Source organism: Cottoperca gobio, chromosome 23, assembly GCF_900634415.1.
Source record: "Cottoperca gobio chromosome 23, fCotGob3.1, whole genome shotgun sequence".
NCBI lineage: Eukaryota > Metazoa > Chordata > Actinopteri > Perciformes > Bovichtidae > Cottoperca > Cottoperca gobio.
In genome coordinates, this window is record NC_041377.1 from 11,508,795 (window position 1) to 11,528,677 (window position 19,883).

General features: G+C 39.8%; 1 protein-coding gene across 2 annotated transcripts in view; it reads left to right on the plus strand.

The window, feature by feature from the left end:
• LOC115028586 (chemokine-like protein TAFA-5) overlaps positions 1 to 19,883 on the plus strand; it is a 134,481-nt gene that overhangs the window by 80,556 nt on the left and 34,042 nt on the right. For both annotated transcript variants that reach the window (XM_029462455.1, XM_029462456.1), the window contains exon 2: positions 1,559 to 1,708. In XM_029462455.1, the coding sequence (XP_029318315.1) occupies positions 1,559 to 1,708 (150 nt within the window). The remainder of the gene's footprint in view (positions 1 to 1,558; positions 1,709 to 19,883) is intronic.

Here is a 19,883-nt window from a genome sequence, read left to right on the forward strand (position 1 = left end):
GATATCCTGTAGCTTAAGCTAAATAAACAATTAGAAAATGTGATATCACAAAGCTGCTTTGTTTAGCTCATATTTGAGATTCACAGTAAGTTTCGGTTGCGTAGAATTAGGTTTTTCCGATGATGTGTTTGCATTTTCAGAAGTTATCCATGCACAGCAGAATATATGTCATTTGTCTCAGTACCCACGTATAAGACAGACAAAACACAGAAGCATCACACAAAGAATATGAAAAGTTTCTTGGTGCAGAAGTTATAACGTGATCATATTCATAATTCAAAGCTCCTTTACAGATAGTCAACTATGTTGTGTGGTGCATTTATTCCTATATAGATGCAACAAGGTAAACAACACAGGATGGGGAGGTGCAGCAGGATACAGGCAAACAAGTATAGCTCATCTTATAGCTGCATGAAGTTTGTAGTATTTAGTGTTTAGCCGTTAAAGATATGTTATACTAAAGAAGAGCGTGTTTTTCTTCAAATACAAACACACTTTTAAAATGGCAACGCACGCAGACCTCTTCCCCGTCTGTGGCCACGACAGTGTGCGGGTGAATCCTGATAGATCCCCATTACCCCGGGTGTGACCCCTCACAGCTCAGTTCATTAAGCCAGCCACCCAAGTGTTCGGGACTCAAGTCCAGATTTAATCACAACTTCCATCCTCTTGCCAATCACAATTAGATCCTGATAAGCCTCTCCAGGATGGCACCCGAGGGCCTCCACACACAGACAAAGGTTAATTTGCGAGCAGCAAGGGCCCGACTGCCAGGCCGAAGGTCACCTGATTGAATACATCGCGCATGTGTGTGTAAGATGGGGGGGCTTGGCAGCAATTACAAAGTTCATCAGTATTCATGTGTTTCATTCATAGCTAATGGGTACTTTACCTTCAAAGGGTGTGCTGATAGGATGTGGACCTTAATGAGAAATAGCTTGTGGGTAGTCTTTAGGTTGCAGAAATTTAAAAGTAATTTCCTCATTGTCTTTTAAAGTCCTTTCACACATGTAGTCACATCCGTGAGCTGCTCAGTAGCACAGCGCTTTGCCCTCCGAGCACCAGAACTGTCAGGGTTTAGGATCATGGGTCTGTTAAACCTTAAATAACCTAAGTTTCTTCTGTGTCTGTGTCTGTGTCTGTGTGTGTGTGTGTGTGTGTGTGTGTGTGTGTGTGTGTGTGTGTGTGTGTGTGTGTGTGTGTGTGTGTGTGTGTGTGATGGTGCTTCTGTGTGACTGCTAATAGCTAATGTGAGTAAACTAGCTTGGTCTAAATGTTACATAACTAGCTAAATTAAGTGAAATTCAGAGTGTAAATCTCCTGTAAATGATGTGTGGCCACAATTCACTTACTTTAAATTGTCGTATCATATATAAAGAATCAGAATGTCTGAAGCATGTGTTACCATCTTGCTGTAGAGAAATAAATGCACAAATACAGTACATGCACTTGTGTCAGTGACACACATTTAACAGAAGAGACTAGACTAGATTATTTTGATCTGTTTATGATTTCATCCCTCTGACCTCACATACTTATGGTGCAATGTCATTTCCAGGCCAGCTGGCAGCGGGGACATGTGAGATTGTGACGCTGGACAGGGACAGCAGCCAACCACGGCGGACCATCGCCAGGCAGACGGCCCGCTGCGCCTGTAAGAAGGGCCAGATCGCTGGGACTACAAGAGCCAGACCTGCCTGTGTGGACGGTAAGAGGAGGGGCAGGGGGATCCCGGCTTAGCTAGTGGCCACTTCAGTGAATGCTACTCACACATGAGTATGTTTGTCTAGGGCAGGGGTGGGGAACCTTTTTCCTATCAAGGGCCATTTAACATCCTTCGAGGGCCATACTAATTATTGAACTCATAACCTCTGGAATTCTTTTTAAGACAGCCCATTCATTTCACCTTTATTTTATGCTGTGCAAAAAAGCAACTTTTCTTTATCCATGTATCTTTCTGTTTTATCAGAAATCAGAAATCCTTTATTAGTCCCACAATGGGGAAATGTATCTTGTCACAGTAAAAGAAGATATGAAGTAAAAAGGCAGTACACAATAATTACATATAATAAAAAATAATATAAGTACCAAGAGGTTGATAGAAAATAAAGGGAGTATTGTAAATGGCAGTGATAACTGCACAGCAGTGGTGGAACAGTCTGTTCTTGGTGTGGTGGTCTACCTCTCTATCCGTCCATGTTTGTATGTTCCGCTCTGGAGAGAGCTGCTTGTTGGGCCAAACTCCGCCGAAGAGCGTTAACTTTATCCAAACGCACTCGTCCTTTCAGCTCGTGCAGTTTGACATGTTTCCTACTGTAATGACGCTCGAGATTATTTGTAATCACCGCAAGTACGTCCGCACAAACTAGACACACTGGCCTTTTACTTCCACAGAGAAATTTGTTTGTCCATTTCTCCTGGAAAGTGCGACATTCTGCAGCCAGCTTTCTCTGTTTTACACAGGACGAAGCTGTTTGTGATGTTAGTAAAGCCGGCAACAAATCAATTTACAGTTGAATCATTTTTAAAAAGTGGCTGCAGGGAGGGGGGGGGGGTTCTAAATCCCCCACCAACAGATGGGCTCATATTTTCAAAGCCTTTCAGTGTTGTTTATTATTATTATTATTATTATTATTATTATTATTATTATTATTATTATTATTATTATTATTATTGTTAGAGTTTAAACAATAACTTGATTAATCAATTAGAGGATTAAAAGACATTTAATTGCAACTAATTTCACAAATTGAATAATGATTTAAGTTTTTTTCTTAATGTTTTTTTTATGTGTAGTGGAAATACCGTCAATTTAAATTCCATACATTTACAACAAAAAGCAATTTAAGTGAATTTGGAACTTGGATACAACACGTATACTCCGACACTGTTTCTGTTTGCAATATAAATATTGTCCTGGGAAAACCAAAACGTCACCTTTTCATGATCTAAGGTGTGTGACGATGTTTTTTTCAGATAAATATGCAGGTTTTTAAAATGGTTTGTTTTGCTTAAAGTAAGTAAAATAACTTCATTAATTAAAATAATTAATTTAATTTAATTTAATTAAAAATCACCAAATTTAGAGATGAATAATTTTTCACAGGACAGAGGCAGAGAGAAGAAATAAAAAGTAATAAAATAATGTTGAGCTTCATAAACAGTGGAGAGGAAGATTTTCATTAGTTGTTGCCATGGCTTCCTCAGATCTATATCTAATGTTGAAGAAACTTTTTCACCATTGTGTCTCCAAGACGGCTGAATTCTGCTGTGGGTTTCCCTACATGTCTTTATGACATCTTTGTTGCCTCTTAGGGTGCCTGTCACCAAGTCTGTCTCTCACATGATGTGGCCTCTAACCTGGGGAGGGAGGAGAGGTTATGTGGACAGGTGAAGGCAGAATAAACAGCTCTGCTGGTGAAGAGAGACCTGCAGTGAGCTGTGCTTTTGGATGTCTTGTTTTCGTCGTGGTTCCGCTGCACCGTCACAGCTTTGTGCCTGATTGGAGGAGCCTTCTGTCCTCAGTGTGCTGTTTGACTGGCTTTACCTGCTGATCATATGAGGAAAAGGCTTTGTGCAAGTGGACAGAAGCGTATTCCAATTTATACGGCAGGCGCAGATGAACGTGACATTGGAGATTTTCTCCAAATCCAATATCTTCCTTTGGCCAAACCGCTTCCCACCGAGATATGTGAACTCTGCCTGAGCCCTATAAAGAACAAACTGATCTTTTAGACATGACCACATGCCCAGCTGCACTGTGGAGACAATTTGCTCTCCTTAAGAGTGCTGTTTTTTTTTTTTGCCAGTGAATAAGTTGTAAAGATGCTACATAGTTCCACAGCATCCAGATCATATCAGGAGGTATTTTCCACAGTGTTGCTTCCGTGGAGTTCTGTGGCATTTTGTGTGGGCTTTATATTCTTTTACTAGAGAGAGCTTCTGCTTATCAGCTGAATTTTTAGAAACCTGCGCAGCTGGACGGCAGTTGGTGAGCTTCGCAGTGGAGCAAGAAAAAGAAAAGAACCTGATACTTATACTCATACAGTGGTTTTGTCAGATTAACGATATATAAATACTTATATATATATATATATTTATTTTTTATATATATAAATATATAGATTTATAATATTATAAATATAGATTTATATATAAGTATATATATATAACGTTAATCTGACAAAACCACTGTATGAGTATGAATATATAAATATTTATATATATATTTGTATATTTATATAGATATATATAAATATTTATATATAAATATATATATATATATTTGTATATATATATATATATATATATATATATATAAATATACAAATATATATATATATATATATATATATATATATATATAATGACAATATAATGTGCTAGTGCTGTCATGAACTTAAGGCAGGGCAAGTATATTTGTGCACATTTCATACACAAAAACAATTCCAAGTGCTTGACATAATGCATTAAAAACACAAAGGAAATGAAGCATAAAACATTAAGATGCAAATTAAACCATTTCCAAGAAATTGAAAAGATAAAACAGATAGATAGATAATAAACAGGTCATAATGATAATGTTGATTTGGAGTTAGCAGACGACCTGACAGGCCGAGAGGGTTTCTATGGCAACACAGTCAGAGATGTCTAAACATTTTTAATTATTTATTTGTTTTAATGACTTTCCTAAAATACACACAATTTGATTTATAATAAAATAGAATATCTCTAGTCTAATAGTCTAAATCTCATATGCAGGTTTATTTTACATACAACAATTTCCTTCAATCGTTCCCAGTAAATATTAAATTCTGACACATCCGGTATGAGTGGCTTGGTGGTTATTTGTACTGCTGCCTTCAGCGGGGAGCTCTGGGATTGAATTTCGACCGGTGTGGATTGTTTCCACAGCTCAAACACATACAAGTCGATCGGAGGCTTTACAGTAGATCACTCAAAGGGCTGTTCACTCACATGGTGCAGTTACACAGCAGAGAGAGAGACACATGCAGCAAAGGGTTGGGTTTGAACCTGGGCCACTTTCATCAACTAAGCATGTTTGCATTATAGACATGGAACAGACACATGCGCCGACACCTTTATTGCTGTTCATATTACAATGCCCACAGCTTGATATTATTGCCATGCAAATCTGAGACGCTTTGTCTCCACAAATGCAATCTTATTTGTTTATTCAGTCTCTGCTCACTTTAGGGACATGGAAAGAAAGCGAGCGCAGCAGAGAAAGCTGACATAAAAGACCCCAAACGCCACAAATGGGATTTCAATCAGTTTTAATCTACCTGAGTCCTTGAGGTCTGCTCTCTGTTGTAATATGCCTTTGCCTCGGCTGACACAACGTGTGTCCTTCATGCTTCAGACTCTGCATCGCGTGCATGTGGGATAATCCATAGCTCCATCAGCGGACCCACCTGGCGTCCACGACAGTATGTGGTAATGAAAACAGAGGCAGTGCTGTAATGTCGTTGATCCTGAAGTGTCACTCTTTGTTGTTGTGCATTTCCAGGCTTCCAGTTGCTCTACGTGTGTTTGTTGCTTTAAGGAGGGGAAAATACGAGATAGGAGATAAGCCGTTGACATGATAAGCTTTCCGTCGCTGCTCTGTTTGATGTGCACGTCCATAAGGAGAGTAGCTCGGAAAAAGGACAACAAACCCTTCACAAATCTCTGCAGTAAGAAATGCTGTCCCTCGCTGACCCTGTCTCTTCTTCCATTTCTCATATTTTCCTCTGTTCTTCTGTTGTTTGCTTTTTTCCTGTCTCTCTCTTTCTCTCACACACTTATAGTTTGTTTCTGTCTCTACCCATATGAAGCCTATATCGCAGCCTACTGTTGCAAAAGTACACACTCTCTCATCTGCAATTTCATGCTCTTGAGCCTTATTACCTCTGTGCTTGATGACTTTTAGGAGAGCTGATATTGATTCTTATTCGGAGGGTGAGAGACCGAGAGAGGCTATTAGAGAGAACCAGAGAGTAACCTACTCGTGCTGGCTGCAGGAAAGAGTGACAGAGATGCAGAAGGAGACAGAAGGAGATGTGGAGGAGCCTGTTGAGGGTCACTGGTTGTGGCGGTGGCAGTGTAGAACCAAGTACATTTACTTAAGTACATTTCATGCTACACATAAATCTTTTTGAATGGTGTTTCAGTCCACCGTGAGAATCTAAGACCCTTATTAACTCTTTGTTCTTGGTCTCCACCAGCACCTGACAGAAACATCTGGCTCTCTCGCTGCTAAATGCTCTTCTATATTCTCTAGCTAGTTGCTAACGGTGTCTGTTTGCTGTTTGATGCTGAGCAGGTGGTGCAGAGTGCGTCTTTTAGAGCCTTTTTGTTTTTGAAAACAGAGTGGGTTTTGGGTTTGAACCAAAACCGTAAAGCTGTGGACTGGGAAACCAAAACAAGGAGCTAAAAGACGCTAAAACATTCCGTAAAGCTACCCCTCCCACTGTCATTTAAAATGAATTTATTCGATGCTAATCTTAGCATCTTTAAAGTCTTGAGCAGCAACCTGCCTCATTCTGTGTTGTTTCAAGCTCTTTTACAAACAAATTGAATGTTACTTTTGATCCTTTAAGTACATTTTGCTTTTGAATGCAGGATCTTTGCTTGTCGTGGAGTATTGGATATTGTTGCTTTTACGGGAATAAAGGATCTTGAATTGCTATATCTGTAAAGCTGCATTGAAAGCTATGAAGATCACTGTGATCCTGTTCGATGCACATCCCTGGGTAGCGTGCATATGAGGAATGGCTCCGGTGAATCAAGCAGTGATAGACACAACAGTATATGGGCTATTAGACAGTACCAGAGCTCCAATCATCCTGCATCAGCCCCGTAGGTTTGATTTGATCCAGGGAGGAATGGCGGAGGCCACGCGGCCTGTTGGGGAAACATGTCATGTCAGCTCTGACAGCCAGTTAGCGAGCTAGCCGCTACCACAGTCTGGATAAGATGGTCCAGTGGTGAATCTGTAATGTCGTGCCTTCTCTCTATTTTCTCATTATTTGGGCATTTTTCTTTCTGTTTCACATACACACATGCCCGTGGGGCTGTGGCCTTGTCAAAGAGAGAGCAGGCAGATGGGGACCGCAGCCTGAGGTGGGATGCTTCTCCTAGGGTGTGCTGGTTTGGAAGCTGTAGCCTCTAAACTGGAGCGGGACACAAATCACGTGTCGCTTTTTATATGCAGATCTCACCCAGGATACACAACCCGTGTGTGTTGTGCATCCTGTCTTTTCTTATTCAAACCGCCGCTGTCGACAGAACACCATTTTTCCACTTCAGAAATCTCCAATTTAGAATTCAGTGTTACTTAAATATCCAACCTGGCAAAATGCTAGACCTTCAGGTTGCAGTTCGATTGCTTTCGTGACATGAACACTTTCCTTATAATCTTAGACTCGTGTGTAGAACAGTTTTGCTGGCTGAAATCTTTGTTGTTTCTGTTTTCTCCACATCTAAAATCATTTTTGTAGAAGTGCAATTGTGCCCAAATAGTAGATTGTCGTCAATTGAGCCCGTATCTGTGATGTTTCTGAGGTGGAAATCATGTTATCAGGAAAGAATAAGAACAATATATTATATAGAAGGTTGAAGGTTACCTCAAAGGGGGCTTCAGCCCTCTTTATATAAAGATGCCCTTTTTCTGAAGTTTCTTTATTTAAAAAAATATATAGATTCCAGTTTGCGCACAGCCTGCCCTGCCGAACAGATGTATTGATTCAATCACCATATCAGAGAGGAGATTGGTGCTCCTGGGCGATGCCCTTTATACGTATAGGTTAAAAATAAAAACAGAACATTTTTGAAATAATTTTATATTCCTCTTGTGAAGTAGGTCAGAACATGAAGTGTCGGAGTGAGATGAAGAAAGGTCCGGCCGTGCTTCCAGGCAGTGATATTTAGAGATTTCATTTTTACAGCCAGGTTTTTAATTTAAAAACATTAGTAAGTCCATTTATAAGGCATTGTTCATAAGCAAACATGTATTTAATTTGTATAATGATCAGTGTTCACACAATTCCAGTGGTGGGCATTTAATTTGAACACATTAAGTTGGTAGCATAGTAATTAGGGAATAATTAAATAATATTTGTAGAAAATAAATAGCTTTTAATTATAGTTATTTTTTTGCATTATAGGACATAAGCAAATCATTCCCTTCGACTGTTGTTTGTGTTATTCGTCTTAAAGCGACAGCAGCTCTCTAAAGATGTTGAGTAAGAGTTGCTGTCTTTCTGAACTTCCTGAACATTATCAAGCCGTCTCCTTTACACGGTGAGAGAGAGAACGAGAAAGTTACAAACCAGTGTCTGTGTGTGTTTTTTAAATTCTTTTTTCACCCTTTTTGGGAACTCTGAATTTTTGGAAATATTAATGTAGATCTCTCTCTCTCCAGAGTGACTGATATCAAAAACAGCTTCTTTGTGGGTTTGCACGCACAGGAATACTGAGCTGGTTTGTGTTTTGCAGTATGACAAGCAGAAATATAATACAAAGAACGCTTGTGTTTTCCCCGCAGGGTGAAATAGCTGACGAGTGGGATGCATTAGCATAAAAATAATGCAAAGTGTCTGTTCTGGCTTTCATTTTGTGGCAGAGTTACAGTAAGTTTTCCATCCATTAACCTTGCGTTACGTTGCTTTAAAGCCTTCCTCACTGCTGAATTCCCCAATAATGAAAATCCATTTCACGGTTCTTTAAAATATTACCTGTTTCTTTTATTATTTCTCAGGGATAACTTTACAAAATATACTGAAGGTATATATTACTTTTTCAATAAAACTCTTGAGGTTACATTTATTTTGAAAATCCCCTCCATATACATCAACATACACGGATAAAATGGAAGTTATGTAATTGTTGCCACTGACTTTAAATGAACATATTTCATCATGCCTTACTTTGATGCAAGCGGCCATTTTTGCAAAAACAGATTGGTTCCATTCCTTTTTCTCTCCAAATGATGAATGTTAATGCAGCCACATATGAATAAGTGGTCTGCTGGATATGTGTGTGCAGGAGTAATTCCATGCGCATACATTGACTGTAAATATTTAATATCCGAGATGATATAGCTCATACAGATGCCACGGTGCATTCAGGCGAGCCATTATGCTCTTTCTTAATGAAGCTGCATTATCCACATATCCCTTCTGCCGGAACCCATTGCACTCTGCGTTCATAAATCTACAGGGGCAAGGTGATGAAGTGGACCCAGGTGTTCCAAGGTTCTGAGTTGATGATAACGTCAGAGGTTATTGATGCCCCATTTTTGTGCATCTTGCTCTCTGTGTTTTATTATAATTAATCCGGGTCAAATGAGAAAGAGGTCAGTAAAAGTCTCTTAAAAGGTGCTTGATAAGCACATGTGAATATAATGGAAAGCAGTTAAAGTGCTACCTGCATTTACCTGAAGCTTTCACTCACTGTTTTATTATTATTTTATGCTTTTATTTTTACGCAGAAAGCAATTGTGAGATTTTGTCCTGGAGAGGGGGGAGAAAATAATTTATGTATAATTCTTGTTACGTTCGGTGCTGATTTAATGCCAAATCATTCAGCTGAAGATCAACTCTGCACTAAGTGTTCATGAAGAGGGATGTTGACTCGGTAGATTGACTTCATGTGCTGCGTCTGGCTTTCAAATGAGCTATCAGGCCCTTGTGTTGAAGTATTACAGAGCTCTTCATAGAGCGGGATTCTCAGCAAGGCCAGCGCACCAATCACTTGGTAAGCCCATCAGAGTCATCCTAACATCTCGGCCGTATAAATCCCTAAGAGCTAATATGTCTCAGCTCAACTGTCACTCACGCACGCCTCGCCTTCTACATCCTCTCGGAACACACACACACACAACACAGACATATATTCACTTTATACATAAAAGCACATAAGTATATGTATATGAATAAGGCAGCTTCTCTCCCCTTTGCTTTTATTTTCTACAAGCCCTTCAATTTCTTCGTTTTATATATCTTCATCTCTGACACCAACCTCGGGAGGAGGCAACCGCAGCCTTTTGGCTCTCTTCCTAAACGCCTGCCGCCTGTCCTCCCTGTTTCCCACAAGTCTGCTCGCCGGCGCTGTCGTGGTTGATGGTCCGTGCTCTCTGCCTCTCCACCTCGATGGGCTAATTGGAAGAGAAAAGTTCCTCCGTTGTAAAAACGCATGTCCAAGGAGCAATGTCTGTTCTCGAGGCTACGGGCTATGAACAATTTATTAATAATTACTGCTTCTACGGACCCCTCAGGGCCGAGGCTACAATTTAGAGCAGGAGGAGGGCGTCGAGTGAGCCCGTAGTCCTAATGGCTAAAATATTACGATTGTATGGCGGTTAAATTGTCTCTCTGTAAGATCTCTTTTTTAATCTTAGTGACCAGTTGCTTGCACTCCATCAGTGTAGATATTAATCTTCTGGCTTCTTTTGGTGTCGCGTTTTCTTTGTGTAGTCGTGGCTGTTGTTGCTAACGACCCGAGGAGTTCCTTTCTTTTCTCCCTGTGGCTGTAGCTGGACACGATTCTTTGTGCAGCAAAAGATTTATGAATAAATAAATGAGTAAGAAAATAAACAGAAAAACAATGAATAATCCAAATGGAATATATAATATAGTACTGAGTTTAAGATAATATATATAAAATATAAAAGCACTTTACATATTAATGAATGAATTACATTTGTATTACTGTGTTATGGATACAACTATGCCCAGTCCACATGGCCTTAAGAGACGTAACAAATTCACACAAGTCCCAAAGAACAATTTGAATCATATTTTAGATCTTTATTGTGTCATCTCAGTCGCTTGTATTCATTAACAAACTACCATTTAAATATGATGTTTTTTCTGCTAACGGCTGTCAGTGTTGGATGAAAATGTGATTGAAAATGTCAATAATCTGGAGGCTAGTTTACAGCACAGACTAAAAATATACAGCGGGAAAAAACTATGTTGACATTTTTAGTTTTCCATCTACAAGCATTTCAGTCATTATCAAGCACTCCTGAAATTGCTACAATCTCTCAGCGCCATACATAGACTACATAGAATACATAGAATATTTCCCTTCTATATAAAAAGGTCGCTTGTTTTCCTGTAATTCCCTGTATTTGTCTAAATGTCGGTCTGTGACGATGTTGATGAAAAATGTCCACGCCGGATTGTAAAGTGCCTTTTATTGCCAGTTCTTGATGGAAGCTCGGACGAGGTGCAGGTCAATCATCTCTCGAGTCCTCTTGCCTTTTGATTTCTGACTGTCGACAGAGTGGGCCTGCCATTCACTCACTCTTTCACGGCTCCGATCCAAGCCACACGAGCCCATCTGGCACTGAGAGAGAAAGTGCTTTCCCTTTTTAACCCCCATTACTCACGAGGTACTGATTCCATATGATGGGTGTCGGAGCCGTGTACATCTCCTCCACTCCTCTGCACCCACTTATCTTCCTTTCATAAGATAGTAGGGCGCTAGTTTTTTAGTTGGATGGATGGATGCAGGGGACACAACGTGACGCACCCGCAACATGATATTTTAGATCAGCTGGGAGTCCAGGATCTGTGCTCGCTTTGACGTGAGGGAACATGAAAGGAGAGGAGAGGTGATCTGCATGAGTCTTTATTCACCCAACAATCCAACTCGTAGCAGTTTGGCCCGTCTGACGCATTGTAATGGTAACAATAACTACTGATAATGGCCATTTAATCGGCTGACAACGTTCAAAATGGGTGCCTTATTCCTGCAGTGTTAAAACACCACCAACAATTTAGTGAAAGCAATTACCCGTCGCCTTGTATCAAGCCATTAAGCTCATGTTGGCTAATTTTCAGCACAATTGGATGTGCAATTTAATGATGGACAAATAAGCTCAAGTGCTTTGTTTGTACACATTTTTACACTTGCTTATAACATGAGGGACTGAGACTACAGGGCCTTCACGTGATTCTGTGCGGGAAGTAATTTGGTGGTCGGTAGATGTAAATATAACACGGTTGTGATTATTCTTTATCTTCCTCATTAAAGCAGCGGAGGAACAGCTGCACGAGTACACTGGACAACTAAAGAAGGGAGGCACTCTATTGTGACTGAAATGATAAAATGCATAATTAGGTAGTCAATGTTGTGTTCATCTCTCTCTCTCTCTCTTCCCCTCGCTCGGTCTTGTGCTGATAGGTGCGTCTCGGTGTTTCCTCTCCATTTTCAGAAATGATGTTGTTCATTAATGCAATGCAATTCTGGGGGAGGGCCCTCTCTATTTCTTGCTGCCGCATTTTGTCTTTGGTAATTCACCTTTTATTGGCTGGCTTAGCAATTTCATCTGAACATGGGTTCATTTAATAATGTATGCGTCTTGTTGTTGTGTACTGTTCCACCTGTAATTGCCGTGCAGCTGGGTGCACTCGGCCGGATGAATGCACCAGCTGAATGGGAGGACACGCTGTGGAAGACGGGAGGACAAAGAAGGAAAGGGGAATAAAAGTAGAAGAGGGAAATGTTCTGTATGCATTGTACTCATCTGAATACCTTTAAAGTGGGTGATATATCAACTTAATTTGATTGATTCAATACCTGGTTTTATAACAGTTTTAACAACGTGCACACACAGATTATTAACAGTGAGAAACAGGAGGACACAGTTAGCTATCCTAAAGCTTTCTGATAATAGATTATAATTAGTTTGTGTGTTTCTGCAGAAACTGAAGTATGAAAATGACAATTAGCATTTCTTCCTATACTTCCTGGAGTCTCCGTTTGTTCTATTTGGCTCCACCTTGTTTTTGCATCTTCTTCCCATCTGACTCTTGACAAGAAAGCGTTTAAGCATATTTTCCGAAATGTCAAACAATCCCTTTGATATGTGTTTGTGCGTCGTGCTTTGGTTCATACATGCACTGTGTCCTTGTGTATCTGTGCAGTATGTGTTTCTATGCATGTGTGTGTGTACTGTCCTGAAACCCAACTGCAGTCACCCTCTGCTCTCATCTAATTGTTTTGCAAAGCCCCGCGAGGAGGATTGTGGTCACAGTTGTCTTTGTCCTTGGATTGGAGCACCACTGGCTCACCTTGCCAGTAATAAAAAAATAAAAAAGCCAGACCTTCTGTTAAGTGCGCACGCACATAAAAATGTGTGTGTTAGTGTGTCCCTCTGTAGGAGGACAGACATCATTATCCCCACCCTTCACACCATCCTGTCCAGGGGAACCTTTTAATCTCCCTGTAAAAAAACAGAATAAAATCAGATGAATGAAGTAAAATAGAAGCCCTCCCCCTGCTCCCTGTGCACCGTCCTCTCCTGTCGCGCTGGGGCAATTTTTATAAGAGCCAGTTATGGGACATCACATTGCCAAAATAATATTAGTATGGTGGTGACAGGCATGTGAAGGAAAGATGAATCTGGGATAAAAATAAAGGCAAATGAATACAAATGGTGTCTCCTTCACCTAGAGGGGTGAATAAATCATATGTGGACTAATGTGGTGTGTTCTCTCATCCTCTCTCTTTTGCCGTCACACACACACACACACACACACACACACACACACACACGCACACACGTACACACACACACACACACACTCCATCGCTCTCTTCCTCTCTTTTTTGTGGCCTTTCATTCTCCCGCTCACTTCATCTGATTAAGTTACAAAGTGTCCTTCTGTATTGATAATCCGGCCGGAGAGGTGAGATCGAAAGCAGAGGCACTACTGTACGTACTGTAGCTGTCAGTATGTCACAAACTGGGCAGACCTTGTTATTCACTTATGTAAGTAGGATGCCGGTAAGAGAGGCTTCACGCATGTTTGTTTCCTCAATTTATTCTGCCTTTATGTTTAGTTATGTGGTCCTCTAGAATTTAAAGAGCACACACGCATAAATAAACCTCTCAAATGTCCACTGAAGTGCTCTCCTGCTGTAGTATTTGTGATGGAAGTATATTGTGAGTAATTCACTGCTTTTTCAAATATTTGAAAGAGCAGTTTCCATTTTAGCAACACAAGTGCAATCTTAACCTAACCGTCTACTGTAAACTGTATCTCTGAGGACGTATAATATCAGCTGGAGTGCAAGTCAGACGAGTTATTTTCATGTGGATACAATTTACATTATAAAGCTGAATAAACCTTTTGACATCACAATAATATTAGTTGCAAGTATAGGCTACTGTTCTTCAATATGTTTTAGCTTTCTTTCTCAAATTACAGTCGGGAAGTTTCTTTTTATATTTAACATATTAGGTAACATTAGTAATATTAGGGTTTACAATTGTCCCAAAGAGACAGAAGAGATCTGTGAAGTGAAAACCAACTGGGGAGTTAGCCACTGCTAGCGTTAGCCACGGCTAGCCTTAACCTAAAGCTAACGTTACTTACTGATTTTTATCCAGCTGTAATGTGTATTTGAAAAATATCCACTTTGATTAACCAACATGTTTGTATTTCATTTTGCTATTCCACTTAACTAAATGAGGAAGAAGCTAAATCCAATCGTGATAGAGGGGAAAGATTGCTAGCTTAGCAGGGTAGCAGTAATGGTAGGCTACATTCACATGGTTTGGTTTGATTAAGCTTTATATACCATATTTAAATGTTTTAAATTGTAGATACATGTATAATTGAATTGTATATAGGCCACTGTGAATACTGATAGAAAAACACACTTAACATAATAATGAAAATAATCAGAATAGTTCAATTCAACTGGTTCAGAAGGTTTTATTTGTAGATTCTGTTGCATTCTTTAGGTCTTATTTAAATTTGAAATCAGCCTAAACAGGTATAAAATGAAGGGATTAAAACCGCTATCTGTTTTCTATATGTTAAGCCATTCTTTGATTAATTTCATCAAATCTATTCAGTTGTTAAAAATCTCCTGACACCACTGTTAACGTGCAAACATGGAGCAAAGCCAACATGTGAACTAGAGAGGAAACAGCTGTGCAACTACGCGGGGACGGATTGGACACTTTGTCCATTGAGGAGAAGCGACTACATAAGAAGGCAGAATGGGAACATGTAATGACGTGCATGTGTCGTGGTGGTTGCCAAAAGGTTGTAACTTGTAAGGACTGGGACAATGTGGGCATGAGTGGAGCCCAAGTGAGCACTAATGCTCAGGCCCCATTTGTGCGCCGACTTTGTGTCTATTTACAAATGTAGGCTAATGGCTCTTAATTAAGTTGCCTCGTGGGCAAAACTGAGTCTCGGGATATAAAAAAAATAAAAACCAGTTTACTGCAGTGGTGGCTGATATTCTGCGTTTAAAAACTCCTAACTGTAACATTTATATTTGTCAATCAGCAGTCAAATCAAAAGTCTGGACTCTTTATGCACATTTAGCCCCTTTGGAGATGCACACAATGTACCACTTCAGGCCCGGTCATTATTCACATTCAACCCAAATGGACACAACACATCGCCATGTTGGCAGGGTATACACACGTCCCCAGAGATGTAACTGTACACAGTTGTGACTGTAATGAATCGAACCAGTGCTACCCCACTGGTTGGCATATAAATTTAAACTGTCATGACTCGAAAATATTGATCACGTCCAAGGTTACAAATTTCAAACAACATTTCTTCTCTGAACCCATAAAAATGCTGGAACTGCTAGCCTTTTCCCCTCCCTGAAAAATGGATAAACTGTGGTGTAATGGGACACGGCCAGACTGATTTGAGGGTGCAGAGGGCACGTCCCGATTGATGGATGGAAGAGGAAGAGGTAAAGCCTCACATCAGGTGATTGTGTGTTGCATGCACACCCGCGGGCAAGCAAACCTTGCTCCCCGCAAATCTCTCTGAGTCTTAACTGAGGCCAGAGGTTTGGTCCCAAAGGGAACAACACTTTGTATGAGCACTTACGGTGGATATAGCACTTTAAAGGCCAGGGCTGTTGAAATGTGTTGTGTACCAAAAGTGGGTTTTTGTGATTTTATATTCTCTGGTTTTGTAACAGGCCACTGAAAGTAATTATAATAAGTTGTACACTGAAGCGACAGAGTTCCTTTAAAAGAGCAGGATTAGGCATCTGAAGGATAGAGATGTGCTTTTATTATTACATTATAAAATATCACATTGACCATGGATTTGTCACGCTTAAGTATAATTACTGTGAACATGGTAAGTATCAGGGCGTCCATAGTCCTACCATGACAAACACTGCATTTATTTGTACGATGCTTTACAGAATATTGAAAATGAAAAATAAAGCCTAACAGAACAAACTTGAGGAGGCCATTTCTGAAATTTTTTAGCTGTGACGATAAACTGATTGCTGTTTATAAAAGTAGAATAAAACCAATAAACAGGGTCCGAAAATAACTTTTTGACTCACCGGCCATGGGGACGGGTAGATGAAATAATCCAACAGCTTTTTTGTGTTGCAGATAAATAATTTTTAGTGCATTCCATTGAAATAAAAAGGGAATTATTTGAATACAAACTTAAAGAAGCACAATGTAACTATACAACTCAAGAAGTCTTGAAATATTTGCTATTAAATGTACTTAAAGATCAAACATTAAAGAAAATGTGAATGTACTAAAGCATGTACACACACATATTCATGTACTTTTATCCTTATGAGGACCCTCTTTTGACTATATTAATTGTATATCTCCTTGCTTTACCCTTTTATCCCCACTACACAAATAATTGTTCCATATAATCCTAATTCTTACCTCATACCTTGTTGATAGCGCTCACTTGTAAATGCAAGTCACCTTTGAGTAGTAAATCAAGCAGCGATAATGTTTGATCTAATACCTGTAGTCCCATGATAAAGGGAGAATCAGCCACAGGCTAAAATACATTAAGTTTTAAGATCTGAAAATAAAAAAGGTTCTCACATGACACACAAATAAAGGTGTTTATATTATTATATGGAGTCCAGCTGTGGGAAGGATGGAGCTAATGAGTCAGTCAATGGCCCAACCCCCTCATCATTGGAACTAATTACACTCATTAATATTAACGAGCTAATTAGCATGCTGACAGACAGACTGCATGCTATTTATGAGCTACGTGTGCATGTTGGAGGCGGCGGAGAGGATAAGAGACAAAGGTCACTGAAACTAAAAACAAAAGAAGTTTGCACGCACTGCTTTGTAACACAGCAGTTACTCACAATATCTGTTTCTTCAGTATTATACGATATTAAATTATGTTCATTCATTATTACGCTGAACTGATGACACGGGATCCACTCGAGGAGGCAAAATTAACCATCTTATCCCGTGTCGAGTTCAACTTTGGCCACATTAGCCACTTTGACTGTGCTGACCTCTGAGGGGACTATGAGCCGGAGAGTCCAACATAGAGGAAGCTATCGTAGCTTATTAGCTGTGCTGCAACATTCACATTTATTTAACCTCCTCCAGGTTGTACTAATACGATGTTTGAGTAAACTGTGTCCCATTAGCAACTGAGCTGAGCTGACAAGTTTGTTAATTGGGAAGTTCCAGAGGGAAGAAGATGGAACTGCAGAGAGAAACGTGGCAGAATCTATTGTGAGTGACTAGCGGGCTAGCAGCTAGCCTGGCCGTTTAGAGAGGTAACAGTTAGCTCGCCAGCTACAGTAGTTCAGCAGCTGGCCCTGTCATTTCTGGATGTCTTTTAATGTGACTGAGATACAGTCAATAATGTTGGCCATGAAGCCCATTTATCAGAATATAATCATTCATTAAATAAATAACAACGTAATAGTTACTCACTGTCTCTGTCGCTCAGTGAAAGGATGTAGAGATATAACATCTGCACAAATAACTTGTCTATTTCTTCTATTAATGCTCAAATGTTTATCACACGTCAAGTGATTATTCTGCAACACACACTATTAGATGAAAACTACTGTGATCAAACATGCAAATACTGTAATACTTCCAATACTGTAAGGTGGTGTGATATTGCATTCACCAGGAATTTGCAGTTCCCTTAGTGTGTGTGACGGAGTGTGTGTGGGTGTCTGTTTTTTGCAGTATGTGCATGGGTGCATGTGCATACAAAGTGGGATTCCTGTGAGAGATAAGATCCTCTCCTGAGACGGGACAAAGTCAATATGGAGAGTAACACTGAACCCACAGGGAGCGGGCCACCAGAGGCCGGACTTATACCAACAGATAAAGACAAAAAGGGAAGGAGAAGAGATTTTACTGTAAGTGTGTGTGTGTGTGTGTGTGTGTGTGTGTGTGTGTGTGTGTGTGTGTGTGTGTGTGCGTGTGTGTGTGTGCATGCGTGTGAAGGGGGGAACAAATGCAAGGACGAGCGGAACAGGGGAAACAAAAATGGTTTTGTTTTACTGTATGTCCGGTCGCACAGCTGTTGGTTTGCCTTTAACCAAGCACATGCACAGGAATAGGAATGATACATTCTCCTTGGCTGTTGAGTTGTTGTCCAAAAACGTTTGGTACCCGTTTGGAAAGATATCATTACAGTATGTGCGTGTACTCCTGTATGTGTCTATGTGCATATTGATAGAGAAGCCTAGCAATAGGGAAAGTGCAGCTGTGTGTACTTAACGTGGAATGGTTGCATCAGAACATTGACATAGAAAAAACAACAAAGAATGTTCACTTGTTCAATAAGTTATTTTTTTATGACATAATATAAAGTAGATTTGTAGATTCATAACTAGTAGTTACATTTAGGGATGTCACAGTACCACACATTTAGTATTTTTGTTAAACGGGTCATAATTTTCTCTCTACTATCTAATTTATATTGCTGTGAAAACATTTCCCTTAAACAACTGGGTTAGGGTTAAGGGTTAAGGTTGTTGGAAGTGAAAGCATCATTGAAATGTGGTACAATGTGAAGGTTTCATTCATTCATTCATCTCACGATGTACTTGCATTTACAGTAAAGCAACATCTTTGTAGATACTGTTATTTATTTTGTGCTAATTGTGTTAAGCTGAGAGTTAATAAATGTTCTTTTTTTAAATGTATGCTTTAAATTAATTAATTAATCTACTTTTAATTTCCTATTCCTTTTTAATGTTAAATACATTTTTACTACAGTTAAATTAACATAATATGTGATTTAATATGCAGCTAAGCACAATTATCAACTATTATAGTTTGATAACATTGTAGCTTTAGAAGGTTGTATAGTAATCTACATCCAACAAAATAATCAATATGTAATATTATATTTCATTTTAAACATATTTGCACGTGTGTGTGTGTGTGTGTGTGTGTGTGTGTGTGTGTGTGTGTGTGTGTGTGTGCATGAGAGTCTGCTGGACGAACATCATGCGTGTGTGTACGTCCACAAATCAGGGGTTGCTGTTGGTGTTCAGAAATGTCAGAGCACATCTGCGAACGAACGATATCAGCAGTACCTGGTGGCCTGCACACACACACACACACACACACACACACACACACACACACACACACACACACACACACACACACACACACACACAGACAGACACACACAGACAGACACACACACACACACAGGAAAAAAACCAAGCCAAGCAATGGCATGCCACAAAACCTGCCAGTTATGCACTACAATGGCACCTAGCATAAATAATATGCAGGAAGAGGAACGGTGCAGCTGGATGCAGCAATGTGGCAACTGTAGCGTTTTGGACATCAGGGAACAAAGGGAACGTATTAAAGTGTGTGTGTGTGTGTGTGTGTGTGTGTGTGTGTGTGTGTGTGTAATTCTTCTTTGCTATAATCAGTGTGTGCTTTGGCAACTTAAAGTCTCTTGTTTTGGCGATTTACTATGTGGTCCATTATCTCTGTCATGGCAAAGCTGAACTGCACTTTCCCTTCTCTGCCTGACAGATCATTTCTTTAACGGGACATATTTCAGAAACAGTTTGTCAATTTATCCCAAAATTATAGC